The 18,530-nt window shown below is 39.8% G+C and overlaps 1 protein-coding gene and 1 pseudogene across 1 annotated transcript in view; both read left to right on the forward strand.

Moving 5' to 3' along the window:
- LOC131797038 (tuberin) overlaps positions 1-10,789 on the forward strand; it is a 33,135-nt gene extending 22,346 nt beyond the window's left edge. Inside the window, exons 26-42 of the mRNA XM_059114656.2 lie at positions 416-498; positions 935-1,028; positions 1,119-1,221; positions 1,822-2,072; positions 2,533-3,092; positions 3,491-3,619; positions 4,044-4,264; positions 4,575-4,632; positions 4,729-4,763; positions 5,355-5,474; positions 5,617-5,677; positions 6,045-6,566; positions 7,158-7,426; positions 7,768-8,041; positions 8,379-8,518; positions 8,698-8,868; positions 9,490-10,789. Coding sequence (XP_058970639.2) covers positions 416-498; positions 935-1,028; positions 1,119-1,221; positions 1,822-2,072; positions 2,533-3,092; positions 3,491-3,619; positions 4,044-4,264; positions 4,575-4,632; positions 4,729-4,763; positions 5,355-5,474; positions 5,617-5,677; positions 6,045-6,566; positions 7,158-7,426; positions 7,768-8,041; positions 8,379-8,518; positions 8,698-8,868; positions 9,490-9,717 — 3,319 coding nt within the window. The 3' untranslated portion in view covers positions 9,718-10,789. The remainder of the gene's footprint in view (positions 1-415; positions 499-934; positions 1,029-1,118; positions 1,222-1,821; positions 2,073-2,532; positions 3,093-3,490; positions 3,620-4,043; positions 4,265-4,574; positions 4,633-4,728; positions 4,764-5,354; positions 5,475-5,616; positions 5,678-6,044; positions 6,567-7,157; positions 7,427-7,767; positions 8,042-8,378; positions 8,519-8,697; positions 8,869-9,489) is intronic.
- A 93-nt stretch (positions 10,790-10,882) lies between these two features.
- Positions 10,883-12,654, forward strand: LOC131796772 (uncharacterized; annotated as a pseudogene).
- Positions 12,655-18,530: the final 5,876 nt, after the last annotated feature.

Raw genomic sequence — 18,530 nt, forward strand, 5'->3', positions numbered from 1 at the left:
GTAAGAAGAATTACCAATGAGATCTTGAGAGTTAAAGGGTTAAGTGACTGACGGCAGACTGCAAGGGCCGTTTATTTAAACAAAGTTTAGCCGTTGTTTAACAAAACCGCGTTTTAAACTATCTTGAATTCAGCTGAATCTTTTATCTGAACATTTATGTTTGTGAGCATTGTCAAGAGCGCCGAAAGCAGTGGGAGGACATTCATTTAATGAAAACAACCTCCTTATAAAGAATGCGTAAGGTCCACTGCTTGCATAAAATCGCGCTTTGGGTTACCCATCTTATAAGTAACCGGCCCAAAGAGTTATTGATTTCCAGGTTTTTTCTTAATGGATGGGACCCTAATTTTGTCACAGTTTTAAAGGTTACCTAACCCTAAGTAAAAATTTCTCGGTGTTTTGTCTTTATTTCCAGTCTTCTTCCAGCTCTTTTAGTGCGGTTGACTCAGATCTCCGCAACTGTTGCCATGGCAGCACCCATGCTGGAGTTCCTTTCAGGTAAAACTATTTATCTCAGGATTGAAAATGAGTCTTGAATAATTGTAAAGCATAGAGACTTGCAAATTTAAAAACTCAAGAGCTGCAATAAGTTTGGAGAGTACAAATTAAGTAACGGCCGGGTACAAGTGTGGCGCTTAATTGCCAGTGGAAACCTTTCAAAGCATCAAAAATTTATGTGAAGTCTTAGCAAACCTTTTCACAGCGTGATCAAAGAATTTTCAGGTTTAGAGAAAAATTCTCGGCAACACCTTCTCTGCTCAGGCCTTGTAATTTTACGCATTACGTTAGGTCTTGAAATTTTTGAATGTTGATTTTGAAACAGTCTGAAAAATCTCACAACTTTCACACACAAATGTGTATGAGAGTTATTACCCTTCGATGACACTAACTATGTATTTGCGAGTTTATTGCTTTTTTTTGTTGTTTTCTGAAGGTCTTGTTCATCTTCCACATCTGTACGCCAGTTTTCAAGACAGTCAGTACAAGAGCGTATTCGCCATTAGCCTCCCTTACACTGATCCTTTCAAGTGAGAATGTGTTAAATTTTCTATTAAGTCTCAATACTCTTCTTTGTTTCCTTTTTTAACTTTTACACTACATGTTTTTTCAATACCCAGATATTCTCAGTACACCATAACGCTTGCTTATCACGTGATTGCTGCGTGGTTTATTCGATCACGTGTGGCGTATCGCAAAGCATTTGTGGGATTCGTGAGTAAGGTAAGTGAGGTAATATTTTGTAACACATGGAAATTGAGGTTTATTGAAATATCAGTTAAGGTTTTATGGGCTTATTTTAGAATACTTGTTGGCTAAAGATGAATTGTCAGGGATTGAGACTATGATGTTGAAATGTATGAAATTTTCTGAACGACAGGTACAATTTACGTGGAGTTTATTGTTTGGGTTACGATTAAGCACTCTTGAACTAAATACGATCCCTTGATGAAGCTTGAGGGTTGATCATTGCGTTACCTTCTCACTTTGAATTAAATACTTTAGGCACGCCTAGTTAAACGTCAATCCAGTTCTCTTGGTATAATCTCTCTTTTGGAAACCCGCCAATTCAAAGAATACAAACTTTGTTCTCCGACTGAGTAAAAAGTTTCTTTTTTAACATTAATTTTACTTGTTTTGAAGGAAACACTTTTGCTTGTCCCTGAATGGAGTTCCTTTTGTAATGTAGATGAAGGGGAATTACTCGAAAGTATTCAAATTATGTGGGGATCTGGTCCATTGCAATGCTAAGTGCCCTATGTAATCTATTTTCGGAATGATACAAATTCATAAATTTACCTTGTTGGTTCTTGTCATTTCCAGGGTCTCAAATCAAGTGCTATAATTCCGGACCGTTATGAACCCAAACCAGACAGCCCCTCTCTAGCAACGACCAAATCTCGCACTGGAAACTCTACAAATCAGCCCTCGCCCCAGATTCATAATCGGTCAAGTTCGCCCGTAGTTCACAAGGAGACTGAAACGGCGTGTGAGCTACATGCTGAAATGAGTGAAGTTTGTATGGACATGATGGCCAGATACACGTTTGCTCCGTGTATGTCACAGCCAAACAGGTCAGAAATGTGACTTTCTTTTTTTGTCCATAAAATTTGAAGAATTGGGAAGCTGGTCTTTTCGTTGGTTCGTAATGAACCCGTGAAGTGACGAATAAATGATTGTGAATACATGAAAATCATATATGTGAACTAAGAGTAAATTATCCACCGTTTATATATATGATTTTAACATATTCACAGTCAAAGGAAAACTTCTCAAGAGTCCATAAAAAACTTAACTGAATGCATGTAACAGGGTAGTGGATCGTAAATGAAATAGTTGTGAACAATTTACTTCTGCATCCTGTTGGTTGGAAAAGACACCCAAAGAGGTGTTCGAGGTTTGCTCCAAAAAAGATGAAAGTTCCGTGTTCAAACAGGGAAAAATAGATCCTGTTCTTCTTACATTGGCAAAAAATAACGCAGGTTTATTATGAGAGATACCTTCGACTAATAAGATGTTTTGTTTCATGTTCAGGACCAAAGCGGTGGAGTTGATGCTAGCCAATGGTCATTCTCGTACTTGGATGATCGGTAATACAATAGTAACCATAACCACCTCAGGTACTTATATCGGCCAGGATGGTAATTGCGACAACTGCCTGGCTCTGAGACAAAGAACAGTAAATATGTCACCAAAGGAAAGCGCAAAAACAGAGAGGAATGTCAAACAGAAGATCACCGCGGCAGATGTTACGACAGAAGATTCTCATATCCAGTCTCCCGACGAAAAAGGTCATGGCACGTTTACGAGTCATGGAACTGGGACTCAGTCTCCCGCGGGCGCTGATGAATCTTCGAAGCCTGAGGTGAAGTCAGAGTTTCATAGCGGTGCACTATCAGACCGGCGGCTCAGTGGACAGTTTGTTGCTATCAATCCACAAAACTGTCGATGTGTTTGCCAAGGCTGGGCTGAAATCTTTATCCGTCGGCCCAGCGGAAACATCTCTTGGATCATGCGCATTCAGAATAGGGCTACGTCATGGTTGGAGAGTGACGTCAGTACTGCCCTTATAGATGACCCTCAGATCGACGAATGTAAGTTTGACACTTGCCGCTTAGAGCTCTGTTTTTTCTATTTCATGTCCAGTAATCAACTCTGCCAGAGGACTTTCTTAGCTTTGTGTATGAGTTGGTTACTTCATTTTTTTTTCAGATCCTCAGCGAATTTTTGTTAAATCTCTCTGATATAAACACGTCTATGCTAACGACGATTTCGTTTCAGTTGAAAATGAGAAAAAAAACACCTCGGAGAGAAGATAAGATCTTACAAATGGAACTGAATAGATCTGTGGTCTACCTTGCACAATACCATCACTTATTTCCTCAGTTCGAAATAAACTTTTCGGCTAAGAATGTCGATCCTCTTCTCACAAAATTTTATATGTGGCAAAGGTCCTGCTGATGTTTGTTAAATTCTCCCCTCCTCTTGTCAGTTTCTTCCCCACCCTGTGAAATGCGAGGAGAGGTCCTGAGTACCAGTACTGAAAGTGGCTCTGTTATTATTGACGTGGTGAGGCAAAGTAATCCTCCAGAGGGGGTAGGAGCTGCTTTTCATGATACAGGTACAAGGTCTATTAAAGATAACGTTAAATTACTATCAAAAGTGTATGAAATGGCTGTTAAGCGGTGGAGGGTGGGGAGGGGAGATGTCATAAACGCTTGAAAATCTTGCTTTTGAGACTATCAACGCGTTCGCGACAGTAACCTCATTCTTAGGCTCGTTCCGTTTTTGCTCCTTCATTTCCAGGGTCCCTTGCTATCACCGTGGGAAGAGTCTGGGAATGAGATTCCCATGTCAGCTAATGCATGGGATTCGAGAATTTCTCATTGCGCGGAAAGTTTAAGGATGTAGCTACAGTTGACAGTGCGCTTTAAACACTTGATGCCATACTCTTAGTTTTTGGGTGTCTCCTCGTTTATCTGCTTCATCATTTATTTTCTTTCCCGGTTGGTTTTCTGTTTATTTTTTATTTGCCTGCCGAAAAGCCCGTGGGGAGTCACTCGCTCGTTCCGGCTGGCAACATGGCAGCACAGATGGCGACAAAGATGCTGATGCACCTCAGCTGAATTCAGTGCTCATTTATTCACAAAGCGCCAGCACGGCCACTCCGCCAAGCACACCAGCGGGGTCCGTAGATTCTGAGCTCTTTGAAGGAAGGGAAAGGCTCCTAAGTAGGAGCCCTAGTAAAGGACCTAATGTTTTTACGGTACGCCGGGTTTGAACAGTTGTTTTGGTTTACACTTTGATGATATCTTAAAGTTTTGAAACTTTAGGCTTGAACCAAACGTAAGCTACCCGGTGAAAATGGTGCCAACAGAGTCTTTAAAGAGTTATGTTGTGTTTAAATTCTTTTAAAATTGGCTCATGCAAAGAAACTTGAAGGTATGATCAGTCAGAACACAAAAGAATAGCTAATGGTTATTAAGTGTTATCACAAACGGATGAAGTGGATGGTCTCATCTTCACTCTGATTTGTTAAACCAAGTTCACTTCACATCTCTTTCTTTTGTTTTCAGATGCGAGAATCTGAATGTTCTGATATACTTGGAAGCTTGGAAAGAACTCCGAACGAAGGTAACTTGCTAGAGCTTCTTTGCCTTTTGGCTTTGGTGTACTTTGACTCGATGCCTTTGCGAAATTGATCGATATTTTGTCATCTTTGACGTTCAGATGTTCCGCCGAACAAGACGAGAAAATTTGATAAGGTAATAATAAATTGTCTTCTACTTGTTGCAACGTTCATGTTAATATGTAGTGAACCTCGCGTAATGGTCACATTTGCGAATCGTAAGTTGCTATAGAACTTAACTTCACAGACAAGAAAACCCTCCCGTAACCTTACTGACAACCAACGACAGCGATCAAAATTCGAAGTACAGCTCGATGTTTATGCTGTCCCATGGCGAAAGGATTGAGGTCGCAGAATACCCTACAGGACATTTCTCACAAATATTTTAAACAAATATTTCACACTTAGGGGTGTTGGGTGTCAAGGGTTCTACCGGGATTTTGCGGGAATGCCAAGCTGTTTTGTATTTATTTAATTATTTATTTATGTATTTATTTTTCTATCCATTTATTTATTTATTTACTTATTAGCAATGTTTAACCAGGCTGGCCTAGTTCAGCTGAAAGTTGGTTCAATTTTTTATCCATGATGCGAAAGAGGGTTGATGTCACAGTTGTCCAGGGACCATCTCCTACCTGCTCCGCTCTTGATGCGACGTTTATTACCGAGATTTGTTAGGAAGTGGACGAGAGTTTCCTAATTCGGCTAGATTATTTTCTTATTTCAGCCAGAACTGGGTGTTTCTCCTGTTGACCCGTTCCCAGTGTCCTCTTTACCAAGACATAACCAGTTAGAGCGAAAAAGAAGAGACGAAACCAAATATCTGTCCTCATCTGAGATGTACAGGGTAAGACTTTTTTTGTCTTTGGTAGCGAAGAGCAGCGGTAACAACAACTGACTGCTTGTACTGCTGTTGAAGGTTATCGCTGTAGTTTTTAGTATAAATATTATCCACTATTTCTATTGTAAACATTCATCTTTCTTTGCAGCTTGCAAGTGACGAGAAGGGTTTACAGTCTCTCAATATTGAGGAGAATGAGGATCACTCTGGTAAGAAGCATTTTGCGAATCAAGCAGACGTGTAATCAATACCACTCTCTTCTTTTTTCTCAAATCTTCTTGTACTTCTCTTCTTCTTCTTCATCTTGTCTTTTTACCTCCTCCTCATCCCGCTTTCTCCCTTGTCCTCTCCCCTGCCCCCTCCTTTTACCCCTTGTCCTCTCCACTGCCCCCTCACTGTACCCCTTGTCCTCTCCCCTCTCCCCTCTCCCCTCACTTTACCCCTTTTCCTCTCCCCTCCCCCCTCACTTTCTCCTTTCTATTTCCCTTCATTTCTCACATCCTTTCTAACCTTCACTCTATCTCTCTTTCGTGTATTATCAGAGCAAAATTAACAGTTGTAGTTCTTTTAATCCAGGAGACCAAAAGATGGAAACTGTTCAGGGTGATGTTCCTCAAGGTCGGACAATCAATCCAGCCAAGAAGGCCGAAAGAAAAAAATCAGTTCCATATCAGTCCCTTGAGGAAGAGCATGGTGTGATCAGAGAGAGTCCGGAGTTTGCTTTGAATACAGTATTTTCCAAAACGGATACCAAAAGCGCTCCGACAACAAGCGTTGACTCCGGTGTGAGCAGATATCACCAGGATCTCTCTCGTTTTCCTCAACCGAAACAACATGGTGATAAACTGGACACTAGTGATCAGGTTCCTCGAAAGGTGAAGTTGAGAAAGTCCTCAAGTTTTAGTTCACCCACCATGGCGAGAAAAGCCTTGGATCATTCGGAACATTCTCCATATGCATCCCCTCGTCAGGGAAGGATTTCAATTGCAGTGAAAAGCAAAGAAGCGGAGGACAGGCTCTTTTCCCCGGCAAGCGTTGGTGATCCCAAAAAAAGTACCTCTTCCCCGGAGTTATCTTCACCACCAGCTTTCCCTAAAGGTACAAATATACAAGCAAGGTACACTTGTGGAATGCGGCTGTGATGAAAAACTATGAACTTTTGGATGTTGTAAAAGTCCCTGAATCATTTTGCAATCACAGCTATATCTCACAAGTGCACCATACCTATATCTCCACATCTTTCTATGTGGATCTCAAAGCCATTATTTTTATGCCATAGAAGTAAAGCCTAATACAGAAGGCTGAATTGGTGCGATTCTTATTTCATTGCAGAGACAGATTTTTTTGAGTGTGGGGGAGGAGAAGAAGGGGAGGCGTGTGTCTCCTGTTCTGTCCTAATTGTTATTTGGCCAAGTTTTTATCAATTAACGGCTATTACTCCGGCTCAGAATTTAGAGTTCCTAATATTGTAAAAAGGAAACAAGAATAAACGAACTCTCCTTGCATAGGCCTCTTCGGAGTACATAGCTCCTTTGCGTGCGTACGATTAATGTATGTGCTGTGTTAACAAAGCTCCCACTGGCCTGTGAATTATAGCTTGTGCGAAAAAAGAAAAGTTTATATTAGGTTTTCTTGGAATCAAATTTTTCGTCTTGTCATGATATCACGATTTTTCATTTCTTTTTCAAGTATTAAACAGTGAAACATCCAAGCGCCCGACATCTCGCTCCAGAATGATGCCCCATGCAATCGGACCTCAGCTTACAAACAAGTCGTCTAAATCGGCACCAACTGTTGGAGACTCCTCTGATGGGGGCCCCAAAGAGCCTCCCATTTTAGTGACCCCATCAGAATCATTCAGATACCCACTGGACCCTTGCTTTGTGTTCCTACAGTTGTATCACGCTTCCTTCTTGGGCCCGGTCAACGAAAGACCTCAGCCCCTCCCTGATGGGGAAGTAAGTTTCAGTGTATTTTGTAAGGTTGTAGTGTGATCCAGATAAATACAAACATAAAGTCAACAAAGAGGAGAGGCTAAATAAATGTTTTGTCATTGTAAATGGTGTGGAAATAAAAGCTGCAGTATGTAGTGCATTTGAGCGCAGTGGAGTGTTTACGAAACACCCCATTGCGCCCGAATGCCTCAAACTCAGTGGCAGGCCAGGAAAAGCTCGTACTGACGCGGTTATCATGTGGGCCGTCTCGCAGGCCATAACTCAAGTGCCACTGAGAACTAAGTTTTATTTACTAATTTATTTGTTATTATATTCTTTTTTGCTTATTTTCATTTTCTGCTTAGGTCATTGAAAGAGCTATTAAATGTCTTGATCGCATTCCTCCCTATGACACTCACAAGATCGGTGTTATTTACGTGGGGCCTGGGCAGCATGACAACGAAGCGGCAATTTTAAGCAATGTGTACGGGTCCTCCCGTTATATGCAGTTTCTCGCGGGTCTCGGGACGCTTGTTCGGCTAAGGGATTGCCCACTCGCCGAGATTTACACTGGGGGACTGGATAGAAATGGAGCAGATGGTGAATTTGCGTACAGCTGGCAGGATGACATTTGTCAAGGTAAAAAAATTTGCCATTTATTAATAAATGCCTCGCTGGACCCGAGATCGAAAGCACTAGGTCAGTGCGTTTAAGCGTTTAGCTCGTAACCATGGCACAGTAGTCGCGGCAGAGCGAAAACATCTTTGCATCCAAAGAAAAAAAGGAAACATGGGTCGCTGATACTCGACTTATTCCATGGACAGGGATTTTGCCAGAGAAACTTGAAATGCTGGGGACGGAAGTAATTTGCCATAAGCCAGTATTCTGCCCGGGGGGGGTTACCATTACTCCTGATTGCTTCATGTTGCAGAAACCGGGATAATTCTTGTCCTTGATTCCAAATTTTTCTCTTCAGTCATATTCCACGTTGCCACATTGATGCCAACCAGAGATTCGGACCCAGGCTGCAACTCTAAAAAGATGCACATCGGTAACGATTTTGTTACCATAGTCTATAACGACTCGCAGCAGGCGGTAAAGTTTGGCAGAATTAAGGTGAGATATCCCTTTGTACCTAAATATAAAAAGACTCAGGTTTGGAGAACTGGCTCTAGGGAACCTTCTATTAGACGCTTTCTTTTCTTTTCTTTTCTTTTCTTTTCTTTTTTTTTCCAATAAAATTTCCCGGGATATGTACAATTTATTACGCTCTCAGTTTTTCTTTCCGTCGCCAGGGTCAGTTTAATTTTGCTGAAGTGTTGATCAAACCTCTCGACAATGCATCTAACATGGTGACTGTGAGATTCAAAGATGAGCTGAAGGAGCTACTCTCAGACACAGGGACTCGAGTCATCTCGGACAACAACTTGCCGCGACTAGTTCGGCAGCTTGTTGTACATATCAATGTGAGTATAATTTAAACCACGTAATGGAGTATTATGCCTCGGAAACAAGATGATTTTCATCGTGTCATTATAGAGTGTTACACAGAAAGGTAATACTAATTGATGGAGTAAGATCTCACCTTACAGATCGAAAAGTTTCCTTTTATACGCTTGAATTCAACCAAAGAAGCCGCTTTCTAGAGAACAACCAATCTACGTGGTTGCAACCGTCCAAATGAAGTGAATCAAAAACCGTGGTTATTGGGGAATATGTTATCGTCAGTGGTGTTGTTGTTTTCCTTTTTGTTTCGCTCCTAATTTTTTAAGCAGATTGTCAGGTGTTGAACAAGGAGCATGAGCTGTTGCTTTTGCATAACTATATTACGTACGACGCTTGTGTGGTTTTGTGTAAAACCAGGGCCTTGGCGCCGTCGAGCATCAGGTTTGAGCTTTAGTAGATGAAACCAAGTTGAAACGAACTTAAGCAAAGCTTACTGGATTTTAAACATAAAAGAGGAAAATGCTCTTTCGACTCAGCGCCGGTGCATGATCTGTAACACTCATAGGTTTCAATGTATCCATTCTTTGATGCAGACTCCTTTGCCTTGACTGTGATTATTATTGTCATTATTTTTTTTCTAGATGGCTTCTGTAATTCATCAAAGTCAAAAGCGTCCAACCGACGCCTACGGTTGTAACTGGCTGGAGCGATTACGTCAGATTAAGCGCGTGCACTCAAAGGCTGCGGCTGAAAACTCCTCGGTCCCCAGTAGTCCAACAGTACGGAGGGTGTCTCCGTCCGTAGGACTGCGCATGTCGTCAGCACCGATCAGCGGTCTCACAGACTTTACAGAGTACATTATAAAATAATGCTGAATTAATGCTTATTATTGTGGGAATGAAATTCAATGAGGTGTCCTTTGAGGGCAAGGTTTTTTCCTCGAAAGTCTAATTCAGTGCTTGAAACCTTTTCCGATGAAGAAGCTTTGAAGAAACGAAAGAATCCTTTGAAATATCGTTTAACCCTTTACTCGCTTACATCAGAATGCATATTCTCCATAGTGTTCTCTATACATCTCCTAAGGTGCTGACAAGGAACATTTGTTTATCAATCAAGAGTTTTTTAAGCTGGTGATTATTTTCTTTATTCTCGTGACCTTACTGTATGATTCAGGCGTGATAGTTTAGGGAGAATAAAGATGTTAGTCACCAGCGGAGGTTGAAGGGTTAACATAGATGGTTATGAAGAGAATCAAGCCCTTCGTTTTAGAAGGAGGGAAAACGATAGCTGTAAACAGAAAGGACAGGAAAACACCTTCTTGGGCTGGATTGCAAAATATTCACCGTACTTCATTATTTATTCATTAACTACGGACCGCAATCGCAGTTTAGATTCCTCATAGGGACTCATCTTTCTCTAGACCTCTCTATATTCGCACTCGTTGCGGCAGTGCGGGAGAGCACGATTAATGCATTTTTCATCGCGTATTTTGCAATCGTTCCTTTTCTTGACGGCGGCGTCTTACACAAATAGATGTATATATCAATAATTTTGATGATGATTTACTGTTTTAATAGGGCGTAAGAAAAGGAAATTACCAGAGATATGTAAATGAAGAAAAGACGCAAAGATTACAAACTTATTGTGTTTAATAATAGAAGAAATATACATATCTATAGTCACTCTTACCTACCGTGCAGTTGTTTTCAGGAGTCACTCAAATATTTAACTTGTTCCAAATTTGTGGTCGTGCTGAATGATAGACATAGATATTCAGAAATGACGGGGATGTCTCTTCATCCTACTTATAACCGGACGGATACGGTGCCCAGATAGGGCCGTAGAATACGAGCAGACATTTTGCAGTTTACTGATCAAGAGTGGCAGAAGACAAAGTCCAACATACGTCAATTATCCCTTATACAGAGACAGTTTCGGCGATAGTAGTAAACTCATAACACTGATTACCTCAAATGAGACCAATCTTTAAATACGATGTCTTGAAAGGAAAAGCAAATCGAAACGGGGCTTGAAATGATAAGGGAATCCTTTCATAGCGTGTCCTATTTCTTCGTATTTGGTTATCTTCAGGTGTTCCTCCGCAAGGTGATCGCCTCGGCCTCTTTGGAGTTCTGTCGCAATGAAGCAAGCCATGGTATTGTCAGGGATGTCACATGTAATGGTTAAGCTGTTTGGTCCATGGGTTTCGTGGAAAGTTCTTCCATACAGTGGTAGAATCGCCCTGCAGTTTGTCCTTCATACAGTCGCATTTTTGATAATCACCCGCATCACGGTTTGTTGGCGTTGTTTCTTTTCAAGTAGGCAACGCAATGGCAGAAAATACGTTTCTTTCTCTCGGAACTTTTTATGGAGACGTCTCCGTTATCAGTTTCGCGGCAGGTGGCTTGGGTGCCGTACTAGGTGCCCTTTATCACTCAGGTTTGTGTTTAGGAGTTACTCAATGCGAATAGCTTTGGAAAATGAAATAGGGTTTGAGATAACGGGAATTACGAAACTTTTCCATGTTCCATCTCCCCAGCCCCTCATTATCTCTTGAACGAATTGATTTTTTCAAGGACTGAATGGAAAATTAGGCAAATTAGGGAAGAAAGGAGATAACCTAGACACGAATTTGCATCGCAAATAGATGGGAATGCTTGGATGAGTATCAGTAAAAGCCGTTTACTGAACTGATAACGATCTACATTACATGACTAAGAATTTGAAAGAGAGTGTACGTGGCTAAAGTCAAACAGTAGTTTGAGCCGATCAGTGCGAGTAAAATTATTACTCCACTGCGAGGATATTGAAACAGATTCCTACATTTTAGGAGTTGAAGATACGTCCCAATGATGAAAGCTTCCCTGGGGGTCGGGGCTATGTTTCCCTGAAAAATTGATCTTACTTCTGAGTGGAATTTGAAGGCGGGTACTTTCCCCAAAGCCAAACCCATCTCACCCCCTTTCCCCCCCCCCCCTTTCCTTTCCCTGTGCACTGTGCTGTGTCGTACCTACTGCAGAAATGATTATGGATATAGGTAATTTGTAAAACTGACCACAGTTTTGTTCAATTCATATATAATGCCTTTTGTTTTACAGGTATATTAGCATGGACGTATGTTCTGCTTAGAATTACAGAGTCATTCCTCATCACCACCACCTTCTTCTTCGTCTTTATGTATGCAGCCTTGGACCAGTCTCAGCAAGCAACTCTACTCGTTTCCTGATGTTGATTACGATTCTTTTGGCGATCAACATATATTCGTGCCCCTAGGTTACCTCTTCATGCATTACTTTGCGGATCGCCTCTCGATTCACACGATCATCCCAATATTGGCACTCCCAGACAAGGCCCACGATCCCATTGGTCATTACACTTACTACTCGCTCGCTCACGATATCGGCTCACTGATTGGACGCTCCTACCTTCTACTCCTTTCAATCACGTGTCCATGTGTAGCCAGTCATGCGCAAAGCGGCAATATTATGATGTTTTGTTTCATGTATTTATCATGGTTTCACTCTATCGTTAAAGTGGAAGTCATCCTAGTTTTATGCTTCGTTTTTGGCGTGATCACAGGTAGCCAGTACGCAAACTCGCCTCTTTTTATAACTGAACAAGTCAGGGATGTAACAGAAAGAAAGTTCGCGCCAGGCATACTCACACTGGGATCATCTGCCGGAACATATGCCGCTGGGATTGTTCTTGAAGCCATATTTAACTCAGCACTGTCTGTTTGTGTTAGGTAAGAACTGTCCAAAAGATTTTTCAGTTTCGAAGGATGGATCGAAAGCGCACACTTTTGATGACACCACATAAAATACTTCAGGATTGAAATATGTCCTTGGCTATGGGGAACAAGCTTTTCACTGATAAGAGAGTGTGTTCGTGGCAGTTATATATATATATATATATATATATATATATTTATAAACAAGAAAAATAGATGCATGCTGCTTGCTGACCAGTTTCTGAGACTGCTTAAAATACAGCAGGCTGCATTGTTATTTGTATCTTTTTCTTAAATTTCCATGTATATTGTTTTTGTTCCAGGCCGAGTCCGTAAAAGCAATTCGACGTGATGGCAAATGGCGCGATCTTAGCCGTGTAATAAAAAAACGAGAGAGGTCTGGGTTGGAGAGTGAAAAGACGAGTGGGGTCTGGGTCAGGTTGTTTACGCTTCCTTTTTGTCGCTCCGCTGCTACTATCCTGCCGTTTGTTTATTTCCCTCCATTTTATTGACTAAACATCTGGAACAGGGCAAAAGGGAACCTCTGCATCCCATCAGAGGCGTTTCTATGGAAACTAGACAGACAGCTTATGCGTGACGAAACAGGAGGTATATACCTCCACCACTATATACCTAAATCCTGGAGGGAACACAATGTCCCAAACAAACTTCTTTCCCTACTTCAAATTTTCCCAATTAGGTATTTTGGTAAATGAAAGTCAATCATGCCCACCAGCCATTTATTCTAAAATTAAGAGGGCACAACTCTGAATGAAGTTACAACACTAATTTGTGTACCAGTAACTTGTACATTTTAGTGTTGCCCAAATGTGTATCAATTCAAGAAAAAAATATCAAACAACAAGTGTTCTGTTATTTATATTTATTCTAAAATTAAGAGGGCACAACTCTGAATGAAGTTCCAACACTAATTTGTGTACCAGTAACTTATACATTTTAGTGTTGTCCAAATGTGTATCAATTCAAGAAAAAAATATCAAATAACAAGTGTTCTGTTATTTATATTTATTCTAAAATTAAGAGGGCACAACTCTGAATGAAGTTCCAACACTAATTTGTGTACCAGTAACTTATACATTTTAGTGTTGTCCAAATGTGTATCAATTCAAGAAAAAAATATCAAACAACAAGTGTTCTGTTAATTGCTTATTTCTTTCAATAAATAAATTTACTAGGCATCGGTATATAAATAACCATCTAGAGGACAAAAGTTCTTCCTACAGACTCGAAGTAATCTCAAAAGTGACACAATTATGAAGGCTTGAACTTGAACCCTTTTCACTTCCAAGAAAAAAGGTAAAAATCATCTGTGAAATTTTGCCCATGGAAGGGTTCTCTACCTCATTTGAAGAGCATATGACACTCAACTATGTTAAAAACCTTTAAAGGCTCTACTCGTAACTTGCCAATCTTTCAGAAATACTTTCCTCCCTTTCCCTTAGGACTTTTCTACTGATACGTTATGGAACCTCCTTCTTAAACCTTAAAGCCCACTTTTTACTTAACAAAAAGAACAACAGCACACTGATAATCCACACCCATAACAATTTTTTTTAACAGATTTACATTTACTTGCAACTTGGTGAAATGGATCTGAATTGAAAAAGAGAAAAGAGCAAGTAGATTAATTATTGGAGACATGTTTATACCTGTATATGTTATATCCAATTGTATGGACGTATTTGTGCTGGTTTGTTTCTCTACGGCTTTAGTGCGTTGCAAGAATAACTTATCCATACCTTGGTCTCACTGGTTGCACCACTTTACCATCCTGTTTATCATATATATGAATGAATTGAGAAAATATTTTAATTAGTGCCTGAACTTTTTGAAGTTTATTATGCAAATTAAAACTTCACTGGTTTTGAATTTGGTGAGCCACACCACTTACCTGTGCTTAAGAGAGGCTTTGTGGAATTGCATTTGTCCCAGTCAACAATGCCTGCAAAGTAAAAGAGAAGTAACTTTCGGAACTAACTGCTGAAGATCATAAGCCACTCTGTTGTTTTCATGTTCCTGTCAGTGGTATGAATGCGCATGTGCTTTTCTTACCATTATGACCTGATGCGCCTTGTTGCATTGTCTTCATAATAAAACTTTGTCCGAGGCTGCGTTGATGAAAATCGTAAACGCAACCCTACTTACATTTATGTTGGACTCTCCTTTACAGAATCGGCGTGTCTCTGATGTGTCAAATTAGTTCATTTTAAATTACAGTATGTGGGTTTGTTTCCATACCATTTTAAGAACATGCTGTCGAATTGTCGTATTTTCCATCATAACTTGCAATCTTTTTCTATTCCTGAAAAGGAAAATAAATAAGAAATTAAAGAGAAAATTGATTCATGGAAAGTAATATTTGTACGAACAAATTTTTTTCTCGTCATGTAGGCGTACTTGATATATGGATTTGTCTCTGATCTGTTGATTTGTCGTACAGCTTGAATACGTTACAGAAATAACTTACCAAGACCTTGGGCTCAGTGCATGCACCACTGCACCATCCTGTTAATTAAAGAATTTACAAAATGATTCTATTAATACGCAAACGTTTTTTAGTCATGGAAGCTCTACAGAGTAATTTTGAAATGCCTTTAATGCTAAGTTATATATATATGTTTTTTTCGATGGAGTTCATTTCATTAGATATGGGAATTTGATTGTTTGAAAAACTGGCATGAACTTCCTAAACCAATCAAATAACGAAGTAAAGCCAAACATTTTGTCTTGTATTAATGTGGTATGATGCAAACTTCTTTGCAACATCTTTACAGCATTAAAATTAAATCAATGGACTTTGTTATTTTGACGGAAAGTCGTAGTTTCAAATGAAGTATATTTTGAAAAATTGTTGGCAATCATTGCAGTATTATAAAGCCTGAAAATCATTGCAGTCAAGGAGACAGAATTGATCAATAAGATCGAACGTACCAGTATTACTACTAAAGTGACTAATGGGGCATAATGATGTGGAAGCATACCTTACTGGTTTTAAATTTGATGAGGGCATTACTTGCCTGTACTGAAGAGAGACTTTGTGGAATTGCATTGTTATTAGTCAACAATGCCTGCAAAGTAATAGAAAAGTAACGGAACTTCTTGCTAAAGATCATAAGCCACTCTGTTGTTTTCATGTTTCTGTCAGCGGTATGCATGCGTGCGCATGTGCTTTTCTTACCATTATTATCTCATTTGTCTCGTTGCACTGTCTTAACAAAACTTTGATTAAGGCTTCGGTGATGAAAATCGTAAACACTACCCTACTTACATTAATGTTGGACTCTCCTTTACAGAATTGGCGTGTCTCTGATGTGTCAAATTAGTTAATTTAATTTACAGTGTGTTGGTTTTGTTTCCATACCATTTGAAGAACCTGCTGTCGTATTATGTTTTGAATCATAACTTGCAAATTTATGTTATTCCTGAAAAGGAAAAAAATTGAAAGAAGATTAATCAAAGTAATCTATGTACCAAGAAATGTTAATTCCAGTTTAAAAGGCCAAATGCTGTCCCTTCTGTACACGGGAGGTTGCAGATTGGTACCTTCGGCACTTTCAATATGGCGGCCATCTCGTTCCTTCATCGCCTCTTGCGCTTGTTTTAACACATTTGAAATCTCTTGAAACTTCTCTTTTAATTTGTCATTTTCAACTTTCGCATTTCAACTTTTTCTTATTCGAAATTTATATATTTTTAAGTTAAATTAAAGACCTTTCGAAGCTACGTTTGATTCATACGCACACATGCATGCAGCAAGCTACAAGATTTACTCGTTTGTAATCCTTAAAATTGTTCAATCACACTACTCCAGACAACAGTAGTCAAACGTAGAGAACACGCTTTTGAAAAAATCTAAACCACTACAACCAGGGATGTAAAACTGATTTAGTTTGGACGAGGATAACGTCCGTGAATAAGACAATTTTTTCAGGTTTTTCGAACCATTTTAACATTGCTACAGCAATACGAAGTTTTGAGTATTAAATATCTCGGCCCCTTCGAAAGAGGGACGATTCAGCGTCGTAAATGGAGCTAAGCTCTCGAAATGAATAGACTAGTCACACAGAGAAACTCACCGTTGACCGACTGCCGTTCTTTCGTGTCCGCGGAGGGGTGACTGCATTGTAAACATGACTTCAACTGAATAGTAGTGGTTGCCACTTGACTTAAATTCTTGCGTTTCAATGATGAATAACCTAACGGTCTCGTTTAATCCACAAAGCTTTCGTTTCTCCTCAGCCTTTCTTTCGCTACAACTGAATTTGATACCCGGGAAGGTTCTCTACAGTTTTAATAATATTCACACTGCCCGGGTAATATACTGGACCACACATTTCTTTGCTCTTGGTAGAAAATCCTTATTTGGTGTGGATTACGTCATTCTCCCTCGCAGTATATACATGGATTAAGCGTAATAAGAAAAAAGGACGGCAAAACACGCCATAATAGAAGATATATTCCAAGAATCGCACCACACCTCAGAGAGATGCTCAAGAAACTCTCTGGCACAGCCGACAGTATAATGGCGACACCAGATGAATGCCTCCTTGAATCGATACAATTGTTCGATAGCCCTTGTAGAGTTGCAACACCAAAGTGTTGATTGCTGCTCCTAAGCAGAAGGAGATACACTTCAAAGTAATACAGAGAGCTAAGGTATCAAATTATAGCCATAATCATTCACAGAAACCTCACCTTTGACGTACTGGTGCCCCTCTTTCATAACTGTGACTGTATCTTACATAGATTGGCTGCAAAATAAATTCGTGAAGGCTAAATTTTAGCTTTCGCTTCTCCGCAACCTCTAATTTTTTCTTACAAATAAACCTGAAAAAACTCTCTGTGACAGCACAGTTCCTGTCCTTTCGCTGTAAAGGCGAATGAACCAGAAATATATGACACGTGACAGAATTCTTTTCTCTGCACTTTTCCTATCTGTTGAGATGCCATTTTTCCGCAACTCTTATTTGGTATAGTCCCTCTCGACCGATGATATGATGGATGCATATCACATACATACATACTTTATTTATGTATGTATTTACGTTAAATGACAGCAAATCACCCCACAGTTCCGAGAGATGCTCAAGAAACTCTCTGGCACAGCCGATATAATAATGGCGAAACTAGATAAATGCTTACTTGAAAAGGTACATTTGTTCTATATCCCTAGTAAAGAAGGAATAAGAACGAGTATTACATTCGGCATGAAGCAACTCATTCAGTCAGACACCTCTTCATATTTGTCTCCATATCCATACTTGTCTTCATGTCCACATTTGTCTCCGTGTTGATATTTGTCTCCTTTCGCATAGCTATTGTAGGGGATGGATACTGTCCAACCAATTGATGGCAGTCCCAAAGAAAACGCTATCTAGAACAGATTTCCCTCTCGACTTCGTCTCGGTCCATAAGAACGCCAGCCATCTTGACAGAACAAGCCTGGTCAATAACGCATAAATACAATTTTCCTTTGCTTTCGGAAAAAACAACCCTCAGCCTTGATATCATGTAGAAAAATATGATAGGTTTAACAGGTTGTGTTTGTGATCACTTAACAATATCTGTGTTTTCGATTATGATGGATAAGTTATTAATAATTTATAGTTATTGTCTCACCAGCTGGCTTTTCTTTTCAGAATTAGAGGTTTCATAAACTAGTACCGAATTGATAATTTTTTCGAAGATACCTTAAAGAATTTTTCGTTCTTGTATCTGAATCCTAGAGGGTTAAACATCATTCGTGATTCCTTCATGGTACCTATAATTTTCCTTGGTAAAAATAGTTTTAATATGAGTGCATCTGTTGATCATGAATTAACAATAACCGCATAAAATGGTCATATTTGGCCGTATATTTGGCCAAACATTGAAGTGATCAAGCAGAAAAGAGGTAACAGTTAGAGAAGAGTAGATCCCTATCAACTAATT

This window comes from Pocillopora verrucosa, chromosome 8 (genome assembly GCF_036669915.1).
Source record: "Pocillopora verrucosa isolate sample1 chromosome 8, ASM3666991v2, whole genome shotgun sequence".
NCBI lineage: Eukaryota > Metazoa > Cnidaria > Anthozoa > Scleractinia > Pocilloporidae > Pocillopora > Pocillopora verrucosa.